At 43.2% G+C, this 16,022-nt stretch overlaps 1 protein-coding gene across 1 annotated transcript in view; it reads left to right on the plus strand.

The window, feature by feature from the left end:
* COQ3 (coenzyme Q3, methyltransferase) overlaps positions 1-13,911 on the plus strand; it is a 16,576-nt gene extending 2,665 nt beyond the window's left edge. Inside the window, exons 2-7 of the mRNA XM_075340105.1 lie at positions 2,214-2,292; positions 6,481-6,630; positions 7,541-7,640; positions 8,132-8,374; positions 10,006-10,165; positions 13,032-13,911. Of these exons, the coding sequence (XP_075196220.1) occupies positions 2,214-2,292; positions 6,481-6,630; positions 7,541-7,640; positions 8,132-8,374; positions 10,006-10,165; positions 13,032-13,219 (920 nt within the window). The 3' untranslated portion in view covers positions 13,220-13,911. The remainder of the gene's footprint in view (positions 1-2,213; positions 2,293-6,480; positions 6,631-7,540; positions 7,641-8,131; positions 8,375-10,005; positions 10,166-13,031) is intronic.
* Positions 13,912-16,022: the final 2,111 nt, after the last annotated feature.

Below are 16,022 nucleotides of genomic sequence, written 5' to 3' on the forward strand. Positions count from 1 at the left end.
AAAAAACAAGCAACCCAAATAATAATAAATACATCTAATCACTTATACCTCAAGGTGAAGGGAGTAAATAATAAATAAAGCCAATTCTTGATCTGCTGTCGATTTTGTTCATTCTTCCTCCCAATGATCGCAGTAAGGCTCGGCTCACATTTATCCTGTGCTGAGCGCTTACATCGAGGTTTCCTTGTAAATCTCTGAAATACATGATTCAGACAGAACTTCTGAACATTCACTATAATGACGCAGATAGAGATGCTTTGGACTCTCTGTCCTATGACCAGGTCGTGGCCATCTTTTTGGACATTCATAAAAGTGCGGTGGACCACGTCACACAAGCAAGCCGAACATAAGCCACACAGAGTCCACAGTGTCTCTGCTGCCTCATTAGTGAAGGGATTTGTGAGAAGTTTCACCACTGGGACACTCGCCACACTGGCCTGCTCTACCACTGACCTGTCGCTGTCACTAAGCCGCCGCTGACACCACTGACCCGCCTCTGCCGCCACCATGGACCCGCTGCCGCTGCTAGCACAGCCTCTGCCTCCTCTGACCCTCGTTCCACCACTGCTGCCGCCCCCCTCTGGAAAGACAACACCGGAGTATGACGGACCCCATTTTTAGTTTTTTTTAGTTTTGTTTTTTTTTTACCTCTAAATTTGAGGTGTGTCTTATAATCTGGTGCGTCTTATAAAACGAAAAATATGGTAACTCTCTGGTTTGAGGGCATAAAATTGAATTCAATTTTGAAAAATGTGAAATTTTCTAATTTTTTGACAGATTTTTGATATTTTCATAAATAAACAATTTATCAAACAAAATTTACTACTTACATGAAGTACAATGTGTAAACAGTCTAATCACTGGGATATGTTGAAACGTTCCAGAGTTATTACCTTATGAAAAATTGAAAAATGAGGCTCAGTCATTAATGTAGAAAGTAGCGTGGTCCTTAAGGGGTTAAAAAAGGTAAACTACATTTTCAAAACCCCTCAATTTATTCTGTATCAAGTATGTGTGCCACAGGCATAAACGCTCACACTTAGGCCCGTTTCACACGTCAGTGAAAAACACTGACGTTTTTCACTGGCGTGTAAAACACGCACATGTCCCTGCGTGTGCCGTGATTGGGTTGTCTAAGTGCAATCCGTTCTCCGTGGCCCGTGATTGCACTTAGAAATCAACTCACCTGCGCCCGCTCCCGCTGTCCATGGTGCTGATCGCTCCCGCGGTGCAGCATCTGGCCGGCGCTGACCCCCGCAGCAGCTGCTTCCGGGTCGGCTGTGTCGTGCATCATGAATATGCGCGACAGTAATGAGCCGGCTCAGAAGCAGCAGGCTGCACGGGCTGCAGAGAGCGCGGCTGAAGCCGGGTGAGTAAAAATGTTTATTATTTTAAAAGCACGGTTTTTTCTGGCACGTGTTTCACGGATCACACCACTGCGTGGTCCGTGGGACATCAGTGATGCCAGAAAAAAATGGACATGTCTCCGTGCGGCAATCACGCACACGCGGGTACGCCGCACGGAGACACGTGCAGTGAAAAATCACTGACGTGTGAGCAGACCCATTCATTATAATGGGTCTGCGTATGTCAGTGATTCTGGTGCGTTTAAAAAAAAAAAAAAAAGCACAAACGTCCCATAATCACTGACGTGTGAAAGGGGCCTTAGGTGCCTTTTTATGGTATCAGTGCAGTTATTATTGGTCGTCTGAGGAATGTTTTCCTGCACTTTGTACACACAAATCATCCATACCCGTCATCTCTTTGCAATTGCCGACCAAAGATGTCCTGGATGTGGTCAAAGGGGTAGACAAGTCTAGCGACTTTGGAGACCATGGTACTATGTTTAGACCACATTTGCAAAGGGAGCTGCCAGCAGCAGATCGTGATGATTTCCATGCCCAAGTGTCATTAATAACCTCATTAACAGCATGTAAGTGCGTATATTTCTGTGTGTCGCTCCTATTTGATAGTGAATATTTTTTTCCTTTCTTGATGTTGCAATGTTAAGGATTGTAGAGCTCTTCTGTCTTTGGTATTGCAGAGAAGATGGGTGTTCGTTCTCATACTTGGGCAGTGTAGTAACGGGAGATTTTCTTCTCACTGGAGAGAGTGTGCGGAGTGTATATAGCATTTCCGGCTTCTGTTTTTTTTTTTTTTTGTTTTTTTGTTTTTTTTTTAACAAGTTTTCTATTTGATTTTCTTGTTGCTAGCCATGTGTCCTCCACCTGCTGCTGGAAAGTTTTCTGAAGTAAATGGCAGTATCGGCCCTGCATCTGGAGCAAGAAGACAGTAAGTATTTCGATTAGGCTTTGTGTGTTAAACGTCAGCGACAAACTTAATGCGGATCAATCACCAGATTTCAAAAGTGCAACCTGCATACAATACTAAATATGCTAAGCAGATATGTATCCTGCATTTACTGTGAAAATGTCAGAATTTTTCCTGTATATTCCTTTTAGAAAGTTTCTTAACCTCCGCCTCCCTAGCCTGACTGCCGGCTCCTCAGTGTCCCTCCTGCTGAGATCTCTTACTGCTCTCTACAAGCTGCAGCTGTCGGGCTCGGTTGGTGGAAATTGAATACTCTTGGACTCATTCTATAGTTGAATTCATAAACTTCTAATCTTAATGGGAAGCTGTCAGCAGAAAATGACCTATTGTTTATAGGGAACCTGCTAGGTGCACTGTGCACCAAGAACAACAAGCAGTTCTGGGTGCATATTGCTAACCTCTGCAATAGTCCCTGTATACACTAGCATAGATAAAGAGATCTTTAGAAAAAGTATTTCTAAAGATCTTTTATTTTATGCTAATGAGCGCAGGGACTAGTCACAAGGGCGTTATATCCCCCCGACTAGTCCACCCTCTTAGCATGTTAGCACGCCCACAGGGGTGTACTAACATGCTATTAAATACAGCATCAGCAGCGATTGCTGTGACCGCACTTCTGAATGCTCAGCACTTCTAGTCATGCGCAGTAGACCTCTCTGAAGCCGTGACGCACACTCCCAGCTTCATACTGCGCATGACCGGTAGTGCCTGGCATTCAGAAGCGCAGACACAGGTATGTTAGTACACCCCTCTGGGCGTGCCAACATGCTAAGAGGGCGGACTAGTTGGGCGATATAACGCACTTGAGACTAGTCCCCCGCACTCAGTAGCATAAGATAAAAGAACTTTAGAAATACATTTTCTAAAGATCTCTTTATCTATGCTAGTGTATACTAGGGACAGTTAGGCTATGTGCGCACGTAGCGTTTGTCCCTGCAGAAATTTCTGCAGCGATTTGAACAGCACACGTGCACGTCAAATCGCTGCAGAAAGAGTCCGTAATGAAAAAAAAAAAAGCTGATTCCATGCGCTCTGAGTGCGGCCCCTCCCATAGACAGAGCGGGGGATGCATGCAGAGCGCAGGAAAGAAATAACATGTCCCTTCTTAGAACGCGCGCTTCAGGCAGCAGCCGAAGTGCTGCGCTCTAATACGCCACGTGCGCACGTCTCCTGCATAATCTTCATAGATTATGCTGGGGACACAGGACGCATGCAGTTATGCTGCGGTGCAGATCGCAGCATAACTGCATGTAAATACGCAATGTGCGCACATAGCCTTAGGCTGCGTTGTTTTGCATCCGTCACAATCAGTTGTGTGACTGATGCAACAGATGCGTGGCAGATAGTGGCACAACTGATGTGACTGATGCTGCAAAAAAAAAAAGATTCGTTGTGGTTTTTTTTTTTTTTTTACTGTTTTACCGGTGGCCAGCTTATGTGAACGATCAGCTGATTGCTCACAAAAGGCGGCCGCCGGGCTAATAGCTGATTGCTCACAAAAGCTGGCCGCCGGCTGATCAGCTGATCGTTACTGCCGCTGGACCTGAATTTACAGTAGATCATGGTTTCTTACTGTTTGCATGCTCACAATAAAAAAACGATCCGCCGCACACAAACGTTACATTCAGCGTTGCTCCCACCGTCAGTAAACGACTGATCCATCACGCGGCGGATGCAACGCAGGGCCATCGGTCACAATCCCTCACTAAAAGAAGTTTACGGGGAAAAAAACGGATTCCTGCAAAATACCTCAAAGCGACGAATTGTGATTGATGCAAAACAACGGAAGTGTGAAAGCAGCCTTAGGTAGGGATTAGCAATAGGTACCCAAAACTGCTCGTGGCTCTGGGTGCATATTGCACCTGACAGGTTCCCTTTAAATCAGATTTTTGTGTTACATGTACTGTAAAAAGAAGAAAAAAAAGATATATATATATATATATATATATATTTTTTTTTTTTTTTTTTTTTTCTTTGAAACACAATCTTTATTTTAAAAACAATATTAGAAATATTTGCACATTTCGCACTGGCCCGGCTTGGTGTTTTTATAGTAGTCATATATGTTGTCCTTTGAGGAAAACAGGCTCCTTATAAGAGCCCATTCAAGTCTATGGGTTTGTGAAAAAGATCAGACTGCACTTGGATGACAATTGTGTGTGGTTCTATTCTCCTTAGTCTAACAGAATGTAGAAGGTGCACTTTTGGGTTTTTTTCCTCCACCTCCAAGAAAAATGGATCCCACTCTGATCAAACTCTAAGCAGCATAATGGGACAGTTTTTATAGGATGGAGAGAAAATGGTTGTGCACACGTACCGTAAGAGGCAGGATTACAGTGACCGGTAACACCTCTACACAGCTGATAATCTACCAATTATAATGGGCAATGTCACAGCTGACTCTGCTCCCCTTTCCTTCAAAATCACCTTTGCACATACTCATTAGACACATCAATACAAAAGATAGGGTCAGGATCCAACGTTCTGGATATCCACATGTGTTGCTTCCTGAAACAAGAAAAAAAAACACAAAAGCCCCAGTTGCCAGGTTGAAAATTGAAAGTTTTTCAACTTTTTTTTAAAGCAAATTGTGATATGGGATTTTTTTGTCATTTTCTGATGAAGGCTTTCCTTTAATATCAGGATTATACACCATTTTTGTCAGAACCTGAGAGATCTATTTAGTAATCCGTACAGAAGAAGAAATAGACCGCACCAATGCTGATATCTTTTTCCGGATCTTTATTCCATAACCAAGGTTAGAAGGTGCAAATAGAACAGCGGGTGGAGGAGACCTGGATGCGGCCCCTCACTATGGACGACGGCCGTTTCGCCTGTGATTAGGCTTCCACGGGTCCACATGTGGGGTAAGATCAACCCTCCCTAAATAGGATCATGCATCCAGGTGACCTTCCCACACATAAAACAAGTGAATGAAGTGTATAATACAATAAAAGGTACTATGTATACATATTTCACGTACCTGATAAAGAAAAAACGAGTAGTAATTTTTATTGCACATATAAAAACCATGTATGATTTTGTTTTTTGTGAATGACAATAATTCATTCCTCTGTAATAGTGTCCGATTTTGTATTGCTCACAATGTGTGTTTTTATATTTTGTGGTACGTGAAATATGTATACATAGTACCTTTTATTGTATTATACACTTCATTCACTTGGATGCATGATCCTATTTAGGGAGGGTTGATCTTACCCCACATGTGGACCCGTGGAAGCCTAATCACAGGCGAAACGGCCGTCGTCCATAGTGAGGGGCCGCATCCAGGTCTCCTCCACCCGCTGTTCTATTTGCACCTTCTAACCTTGGTTATGGAATAAAGATCCGGAAAAAGATATCAGCATTGGTGCGGTCTATTTCTTCTTCTGTACGGATTAATGGAATTGACTCTCGCTGTTTGGACCAGCACGCTGATCCGGTTTCCAACAAGGACGCCTAGTGCTATATTCCTCATCCTCCAGTGATCCCAGGTGTGGCAGGCTTACACGGGTGGTGCAGGACTGCGCTCTTTTGGATCCGATCTATTTAGTAATGTTTGCAGTTTTTATTGAGAAAGCTAGTGACCGGATACGTCGTATGTGCGGAGTCGGTAAGGAGCTCTTTATAAAGTGACATTTTGTCTTTTTTTTTCTATGGAAATATCTTTACAAGTAAATACATTGGAATACACCTTTCATACAATTTCCCTTTTCCTGTCTGCATGCTCCCTGTAAATGTTCAGAAACCTGCTCTGTTGCCCAAAAAAACAAAAAAAAAATAAAAGTGGGGGATGGAGAGGAGGGGGATGCAGCTGCAGGATCTTCCCCTTTGATTATCAGTGACTCTATATAAAATGCAATTTGGAAACATGTTTGGCTATGAAAGCTGAGATCTCCCACCACACCATAGGTATGAAGAGAAAATATACAGTATAGAGGTCACAAAAGGAGCACCGACTATAAATATAATATTTCATATACATATTACTAATTAAGTGAAGGAAACAGAAGAAACGAGGGGCACATTTGTAGTAGCAGTAGAGCTGCATGTTTTGGACAACTACAAGTGTATTTTCTAGCCTTTTACTCCCCTGCTGACGTACAGTTTTTGGCTTTTAATTAATTTGAAGTTGTAATATTTGTACAGTTGCCGTTTAAGACGCCTATATAGTACCGCACATACTGTCGACCCTATGGAGGTTAAGAAGTTCCAGGCATGGTCAGCGAAATGGTGGGATGAAGAAGGAGTATATCTTCCGCTGCATGCTATGAATGATATACGGGTGCCACTTATAAGGTATGCTTAATATAACATTGAAAACCTTTTATATTAAAGCTGTAAAAAGTGTACTTTTTTTTTTTTTGTGAAAAGCATATACTGTTATTTTTTCTTCCTCTAGTGCCACCTTTTCATTATCTTGATTTTTTTTTTTTTAATTTCAATGGGGAAAGAGAAGCATGCCGCTGAGACACCTCTGGCAATGAGTTAAAATCATATAATATTGATGCCCTCCGGATAGGTCATCAATATCAGTTTGGTGAGGGTCCGATACCCAGCACGCCTAATGATCAGCAGTTATCAAGCCCAGTAACGGCTGGATTTAAACACTGAACGGACATGAGTAGTACATTTGTTCAGTGTGTAGCTGCCACTCCTGAGAGCTGCAGATCAGCTCCTATTCCCTTATACATCTGACGACTGTCCCTGGACATTGAGTGGAGCTGTACTGGTCAGCTCCGTCCAATGCTTACAGCTGATCACTGGGAGTGTCGGGTGTTGGACCCCCACTGATCTGATATTGATGACCTATCCTGTGGTCATCAATATTACTATGAGCTTGGAAAGTGTCTTTAATGAGCTGTTTCTCCTGGAATAGTTATAGAACAGTTCTCCATGTTCAAAGCACTGGTAGGAACTAATGATGAGTGAAAATTACCATGCTCTGTACCCGAAATGAGTGGGATCGACTCGAAAACCAACTATAATCGAAGTCAATGGGAAATTCGGCCATTTTTCTGGAAGATCTTCTGAAAAATGCTTGAATTTCCCATTGACTTTCATTGTACACAGTACATGAGTTGAGCCCGTCTTGAGTGTCCGATCTGCTCGTTAGGAGCACCCAAGCTTGATAGTGCTTTCTCATCACTAGTAGGAACATGAAAAGTAAGTTTACAGTACATGTAATTGTAACCCATTTTGCCCTCAGAGACATTCTAATGAGCAAGAACCATAATCATGATGTTGGGAGCCCTCTAGCGGGCATCAGGATACTCGATGTTGGCTGTGGCGGCGGATTGTTGTCTGAGGTAACCAAAAACTATTATTGTCAGCGACAATTTAGAACTCACTCACTAGTTCTCCGTAAACTAAAAAAAAGAGCAAATGCAGACTGAAATATTTATTCAGTGATGTGATCCCCCACCTTTATTTTACCATTCAAAGTTCTGCCACACTTTTATGCCTCATTAGGAGGGCATACCCCATTATTACAGTATATGCCTGTACTCGTCATGAAATACGTTCAGTACACCCTTTTTTATGACTCATTATTATGCTCCCTGTTAATGGTGTGTGTCTCTACACAGCCAGCCCTTATTGGACAATTTAAGAGTTTGTAGGGGCAAGTCACTTTAGCAGAAGAAATAGTAATAATTGACAATTTATTCCTTCACAACACTGATTTCTAAGAAAAGATGCTCTCAAATTTCTATTTTTGTGGAAAATGCAAATGACTACTAAAATAAGACAATAATTCCGTAAAATATAATTTAGCCCATATTATGCTTTTCTGCTGCAGCCACTAGGCAGACTTGGTGCTGCTGTCACTGGAATAGATCCTGTAGAAGATAACATCCGCACTGGAGAGCTGCACAAATCATTCGACCCGGTTCTAGACAAATGTATCCAGTACAGACATTGCTCAATAGAAGATATCGTGGAGCACGGCATGGAAAGCTTTGAAGCAGTCGTGGCCTCAGAAGTTGTAGAACATGTCAATGACGTGGAGTCTTTTATCCAAAGCTGCTTTCAAGTTTTGAAGGTATAGGGGATGGCTTCTTTTTACTATGGTTTGTATCTTTGGTATAGTTTTTTTTTTTTTCTTTCTACATCTTGTAAGTCCATTAGTTCCCTATAGATCTGTGGCATGCTGGTTCCTAAAGCCTCCACCAATAGCTTAAAATACCGCTCAGTAGAAAAAGGGTATAGTTCCTGTCCAAGCTCATGAGCAGAACAGAGTTAGGACCCAATAGAAAGTCTATGTCCTTGATTCATTTAGACTTGAGCTGCACATGCCACTCTTAATCAAGATGGAGTAAGAGACGTCATGTTAATTAAAAGGTGCACGCCACTTAATGAATCAAACATATCTGACAAGTGGTGTTCGCCTCACCAGAAACCTTAGGCCCGTTACACACATCCGGCATTTCTTCGGATCCGACACACTGTGGTACAGTGTAATATAGTACAATGGCTATGCGGCAACCTCCGGTCACATGCTGTCATGTGACTGGAGCATGCGACCGGAGGTTGCCACAATGCCATTGTACACAAACAAAATTACTTTGTCCAGCTCACCTGCTTCTCACTGGAGACCGCTTATCCAGGACCGTGCACGGAAAGGAAGGTAGCAGAACTCATTTCAACGTTAGAAAAAAATTCCAGCAAACAAGTCCATGGAAAAATCTTCATTAAAAATTCATATTTTATTTATCAGAACTTATAAACCAGTCCATGTTATCACAACTGCCCCAGCAGAGGATGCGTTTCGAACGTTCGAAACGCATCCTCTGCTGGGGCAGTTGTGATAACATGGACTGGTTTATAAGTTCTGATAAATAAAATATGAATTTTTAATGAAGATTTTTCCATGGACTTGTTTGCTGGAATTTTTTTCTAACGTTGAAATGCCATTGTACAGTATTACACTATACTGGAGTGTGCCAGATCTGGCAATCCGGGGAAATGCCGGATGTGTCAAACTGGCTTTACTTCTGTCAGGCACTGAAATGAGCTTCCTGGTGTAAGGTACACTACAACTGATAAAAAATGTTCTGCCCTAGCTCCTCCCATTTTGGCGGAGCTGGATGAAACTTGTGTGATAAAGTCAAACGTCACTACATTTTTGAGGAATCCCATGTTACGCCAAAATTCTGCAACTTTTTAAAGTATTTTACTCCAGACATTTGGCGTAAATGCCTAAATGTATTGGGAATCATGAGTCTGTACTAGTGATGAGCAAGCACTACCATGCTCGATACTCGTTAAGAGCAGTTGGATGCTCGGAGGGGCGTGACATGGGCGCCCAAGTATAATGGAAGTCAATGGGGCACTTGAACATTTTTCCAGAAGATTTCTCTGAAAAATGCTGTAATCCCCCATAGACTTCCATTATACTTGGGTGCTGGTAGTGCTCACTCATCACTAGTCTGGACACCACTTTGAGAACTTCAGCCACCTGAGCTGTGCATTTGATGGACTGGTGGTGATGTTAGGACCTGGACAGGGTGTGTGGATAGATAGAGAGAGAGAGAGATAGATATATGTGTATATATAAAAAAGTTTAGTTACACTTTAATGTGAATTGAACTAATATCATTGAATAACATCAGAAAATTATTCCCCATATGGAACGTGTAGAATGCTGACAAGTCTCTGTCTCTTTCCTGGAAGCCAGGCGGTTCCCTTTTTATTACCACTATTAATAAAACCAGGCTATCCTACCTTCTTGGAATATTGGTGGCTGAGAAAGTGATGTCCATTGTACCAGACGGTACTCACAACTGGGACAAGTTCATCTCGCCTGTAGAGCTGGAGAGGCTACTTGAATCCAGTAAGTAATCTTATTAAATCGCTTGCACAAGGTGGAGAGGACAATACTTATAATGACCTGCCCACATGAATTAGGCCACCATATTCCGTTGTATGTACTCTAAAAGCAGTGCTGCGTTTTTAGGGTATGTGCACATTGTGTCTTTTTCAGGCAGATTCTGCCTTCAATATATAACCTATAATTAAATATTTGATAAAAAGTAACCCCTTTTATTCATCACAAAATCATATCCAAAAGTATAAGAACATCACAATGCAAAAGACAAATATTCCGCCATATGCATAGCAATCTAAAAACGACTTGCTATTCATATGATCGGTAAACGATGTAGCAGCAAAAAAATTCCATACGCATAAATTTAATTATTTTGCGCAAAATACAACAGGCAATCTGCGTTAAAATGGCGACGTAAAAAATAAGCCATAATTGAGCCCCAATATTCTGAAAAATGTGAACGCTACGAATATCAGAAAATGGTGCAAAAAGTGAATTTTTTTAACCCCTTAGATAAAAGTAATCCTATACATGTTAAGTATCTACGAACTCGTACCGACCTGAGGCATCACACCCACACATCAGTTTTACCATATAGTGAACATTGTGAATACAATACCCCAAAAACAATCGTGCAATCACACTTTTTTTTGCAGTTTTTCCGCACTTAGACATTTTTTTTTTACTGATTTTCAGTACATAATATGGCAAAATTCATGGTTCAATTTTAAAAGTACAACTCGTCTAGCAAAAAACAAGCCCTCATATGGCAAGATTGACGGAAAAATAAAAACATTACAGTTCTTGGAAGAAGGGGAACAAAAACTGAAAATTGCCCGGGGTTAATCCACCTCAGGCTTCATAAGCCGAAAAGCAGTTAAAAGAAGTGCCTGACGACTATTTCTCTTCACCACGACAGCGCCACCAGAGAGAGATAGGTCCGCCCACCCTATGACAGAAAACCCTAGAGAAATAAAAGGGGCGGCCTCTCTCCCCTGCCTCAGTTTCGGTTTCCTGTCCCAGGATGGGATACACAGAAGTGCTGTGGCGCTGCCACGGTGAAGGTCTGAGGGGGGGAGATTAACGCTCGGTTACTGCTGTTAAGATCTTTTTGGCCCAGGAGGGCTTGGTTTTCTGGCTGCGGAAGATATCAGTATCTGGAATTTGAAGGGGCTACTGATCGCAGGTCAGGGTTTGTTCCTCCTGTCTGGTTCCTATCTCTTGTGGAGTAGGAGGCCGGCTACCACCATATTATACGCCAGGGTATGGAGGCGGTTCTTGTCTCTTCTGGGAGGAGCCCATTGGGCGAGCCTCAGGTGGGGACATTCTGGCATTCCTTCGGAGAGGGCAAGTGCTCGGACTGTCTGTCCGTACTTTGCAAGTCCAGATTCAGTCCTAGGGGCATTTTATGGCTCTGACTCAGCAGGTGATCGGTGGATTGAGCGGTTTATTCCTCCTGTCGAAGGGATAGGCCACTTCCTTGTTAATGTTCCTTCATGGGTTCTCACTCTGGTCTGGACTCATTGACAGGACCCCGTTTGGACCTCGTACTGATGCTTCTCTTAAATTCCTGACATTACAGTTGCTCAGTTAGTGGCCCTGACATCAGCTAGATGAGTCTGCGCCCTTCCAAACCTTTCAATGAACCCCCCCCCTATATGCAGCTTTGGATGACCAAGTACTCCGGGGGATTTTTGCTGTGGTCTGACCCTGCCTATTCCCCAAGGTGACTAGGTTAGGTCTCAGGACTTGTCTTCCTTCTTCGGTCCAGCCCCTAAGAATCCTACAGAGGCACGATTGCCTTCATTGGATGTGTCTAGAGCCTTAAGGCAGTACACTGCGGTCTCTAGGCCTGGCAGTAATGTCGGGTTCTGTTCCAGTGTTTCAGGGTCCTAATAGGGGGGTGTTCCGCTTCCAAGGGGTCGATGGCTGGATGGGTCATAGGGGCCATTATGTAGCCCTGAATAGGCCCATCCCACAAGGTGTCACGGCTCATTCTACCGGAGCGGTGGCGACTTCTTGGGCCGAGAGGGTGAATGTTCCCTTGGATCTCGTATGTATGGCTGCTACCTGGTCTTCTCCTACGACCTTTTCAGCATTACTATTTAGTTGTCGGCCACGGTGGATCTGCCTTTGGTAGTAGGTTGTTGGATGCTATGGTCCCTCTCCCTATGGTGGCTGTCTTCGTAATCTCTCTGGTTGTGCTGTCGTGGTGAAGGGAAAAATCTTAAAGTACTTACCGGTAATGATTTTTTCCATAAGCCACGACAGCGCCAAGGTTCCCACCCCTTTCAATTTTCACCTTTGGTTATTGGGATCCACGTTCCGACGCATTGTTGGTTTAAGTGAGTGTTTGTGAGGGTATGGTACTTATTCCCTATATTTATTCTGATCCTCTCTGTGCTTTGTAACCTAACTGAGGCAGGGGAGAGAGGCCACCCCTTTTATTTCTGTAGGGTTTCCTGTCCTAGGGTGTCCTATCTCTCTCTGGTGGCGCTGTCGTGGCTTCTGAAAAAAATCATTACCGGTAAGTAATTTAAGATTTTCTTGCGGCTTCCTCTTGAAAGCTGTTCACTATTTATATACACAATTAAAAAAAACAAACAAAAAACAAAAACCGCTGGTGACCAAGCCACCACAAAAGACATCAGAAAAGACTTAAAAATTTTTTTTTGACATTTTATGTAAAAAAAAAAAAACAAACCTTCCGGCTTTTACCTAAATTGTCTTTTGCAGGAAAAGCTCAACGAGCACACCGGGTCCTAAAGATATCGCGTGCACATATTCTTAGGCAGTGATCTTTTTCCTCATGTTTAGTGCAAATCTTTTTCCAGCCTTATTAGTTGTTACTGATACTAGTATGTTTTTCCAGATGGATTTGTGGTGGATATGCTGAGGGGCATGCTGTATAACCCATTTTGGGGTTCCTGGCGGTGGATTGATGACACAAGCGTTAACTATGCTATTCATGCAGTGAAGATGGTGGCACAAGAGCAGTCCACAGATATGGAATATGAGAAAGAAGAGCACCAGCCCAAAGTGGCGGAGGCATCTGCGTAACCATGTCATAGACTTCTATTAGGAAAGCTTCTATCTAATATTGGATTACCTGAGAATATACCTCTGTTCGGAGTACTATTCAGATTACCTTGTATTTTTAGTAAAACATGCTTGACCTTTTGGTTTACATGAATTGAGATTGATTTCTTCTTAAAAGGAATCTGATGGCAGGTTTTTACTACGTAATCCGAGAGCAGCATGATGACCTTGATTCCAGCGATGTCATTTGCTGCATTGCTTGGTTCAGTTTTGATAAATCACTCTACTCTGCTGCAGATGTAGTAATGCTTTTGATTACTTATCCCTGTATAACCCTGCCCACATCTTGCTGTATACACTATACATTGACATCTGCTAATCAGTGGTATGGGCAGTGTTACACAGGGAAGTTGACTAGAATGCACAAGGCACCTAGTTATAATCTGATTAAAACACTGATTTTATTGAAATGACAAAACACAGCCCAGTAAACAAAACATCAGTGGAATAAGACACTCAGCGCATACAGCATGCTGCTATCAGATTACATGTTAAAAACCTGCTGACAGATTCCATCTAATATATAAATGTGTAAGTGTTGGAAACATTTTGCTACCTGATTCTGGTAAGAATGTCTTAGGCTGTCCATACAGGCACAGCCTGTAATTTTACTGATTGGTGGAAGGATAAAATACATTACATATTGGTTACAATCAGCTTTAATGTGTTTTTAATTGTGTGATTTTGGCATCATTAGCTATTTGTTAGCAAAATGATTAATTATTACAACAAATATAGCTCCAAGCAAGGGGTATTTTTACCTTAAATGTTTGACAAATATGAGCGGTAGCGGCACATCCGAAGATTTTTTTTTTATATATATATCAGTGCATGCTCTACTGCTCATAGTCATCTCCACAGTGTCCTCAGTAAAATGGTAAGAGATCATGGAACACACATGCGCTGATTCTGGCAACATTTTATTGAAGACTTGGAGCAAAGTTTGAAAATAGTACTGCGCACAAGTTGGACATGGCGCCAATCGTGGTGGCAGAGGGGAGAAATTTAAGGAAAGGAAGCAGACAGCCAGGGAATAATCATTACAGAAGACCTGACCCACAAAGTCCTGCCCCTATGATCAAGCCACTGCACCAATGACATCATTTTCGGATGTTTGGACAAAGATTACTCTGCATTTAAGACTTGTATTTATCAGCTAAAGCAGGGGTGGGGAACATTTTTTCCATTTGAAAACTTCTACCAACCTACAATATTTGGTCAAACAATTAACTCTCCCCTACTGTGGCAGCCAGAGCTGCTTCTCTTTGGCGCGGCTGTGATGTTTGGTGATACTAATCATGTTTCTTATCACAGCTGCTTTTTCAAGTTTGTCTTGGTCTGGAGCACAGTCAACTCTTTGTGATAATAAGATTGGTAAATGATATACATCACATAACAGAAGCCGTATATACATCACAGGAGACGTTGGAGGCACATACATCACATAGGAGACACTGGGACTGCTCTATATACATCACAGGATACACTTTGGACACATACATCACTGGAGGGGCTGGGGACATATACATCACATAGAAGACACTGGGACTGCTGTATATACATCAGAGGAGACACTGGGGGCACATATATATGCCCCCAGCCCCTCCTGTGATGTATATGTCACAGGAGACGCTGCGTGCACAGACATCACAAGAGGGGCTGGGGGCACGGACAGCACTTGGGGACTATATACATCACTAGGGGGCATGGCCATCTCATGGGGAACACAGCATTGGGGGATCATAACACTGAGAGTGATGCACAGCATTGGGAGGGCACACTGCACTGGGGTGGCTGCACAGAGCACTGGGGGGAACGCAAACCTGGGGTGATACACAGCATTGGGGAGGCACACAGCACTGAGGGTTGCACACAACTCTGGATGGGGGGTACAGAGAACTGGGGTGGCCACAAAGGACAGGACACACAGCATCGGAGGGCAGGCGCCAGACATGGCATTGGAGGGCAGAGGGCAGGCACACAGCTCCGAAGGGTGGACACACACCGCTGGAAGCTGCTGTGGGACGGAAGCACAGAGCGCTAATCCTGCCCACAAAGTAAGTCCTGAGCACGCTGACACTGGCCAGCAGAGGAGCTCAATGGTACGCACAAGCAGCGCATGTGGGAATTAAAGGGCCGGCGGCCTGCAAGACCACAGCGACAGCCCCCGAGAATCTGCCCGAGGGCCACAGAAAAGGTTCCCCACCCCTGAGTTAAAGGTATCATTTTACTCAGCTTCCTAGCACCATTATGGCACTGCTTTTAATTTATAGGGCAAAAAGCTGCTGGTTTGTTCCCTTTAACTTGATGTGAGACAAATATGAATATCTAGTAGAGGAGTTCTTATAGCTGGGATATATAAAAAAATTTAACTTCCCAAAGTGAAGGGTAACCTGCAAGGTCTTATATGCCCTGTAACCTAGCAGCAGGAACATGTGTGGACCAAAAATCCTTGCCTAACCATCCCTGTCTAATAATACCGTGTAAAAGCAATGTATAAAAAATGGCTTTATAAGTTACGTTTTGCCTATGCTAATTAGGGCTGTGAGTGTGACAACATGATTCCATGAGCCCACGTCACCACCAGCTCATGAAAATCTCGCCCATGCGTGCGTCTCATTCCCGCAGTGTCGCTTGGCCCTTGTAGCTGGGTGTTTGCTTCCCGGTTTGAGAGGCCCACTGCGCATGGTTGGAAGTACAGGAGACTTCAGGTCATGCGCAGTGCACTTGTGAAGCCAACAAGCATACACCCGGCTACAGAGGA

This window comes from Anomaloglossus baeobatrachus, chromosome 3, assembly GCF_048569485.1.
Source record: "Anomaloglossus baeobatrachus isolate aAnoBae1 chromosome 3, aAnoBae1.hap1, whole genome shotgun sequence".
Taxonomy (NCBI): Eukaryota; Metazoa; Chordata; class Amphibia; order Anura; family Aromobatidae; genus Anomaloglossus; species Anomaloglossus baeobatrachus.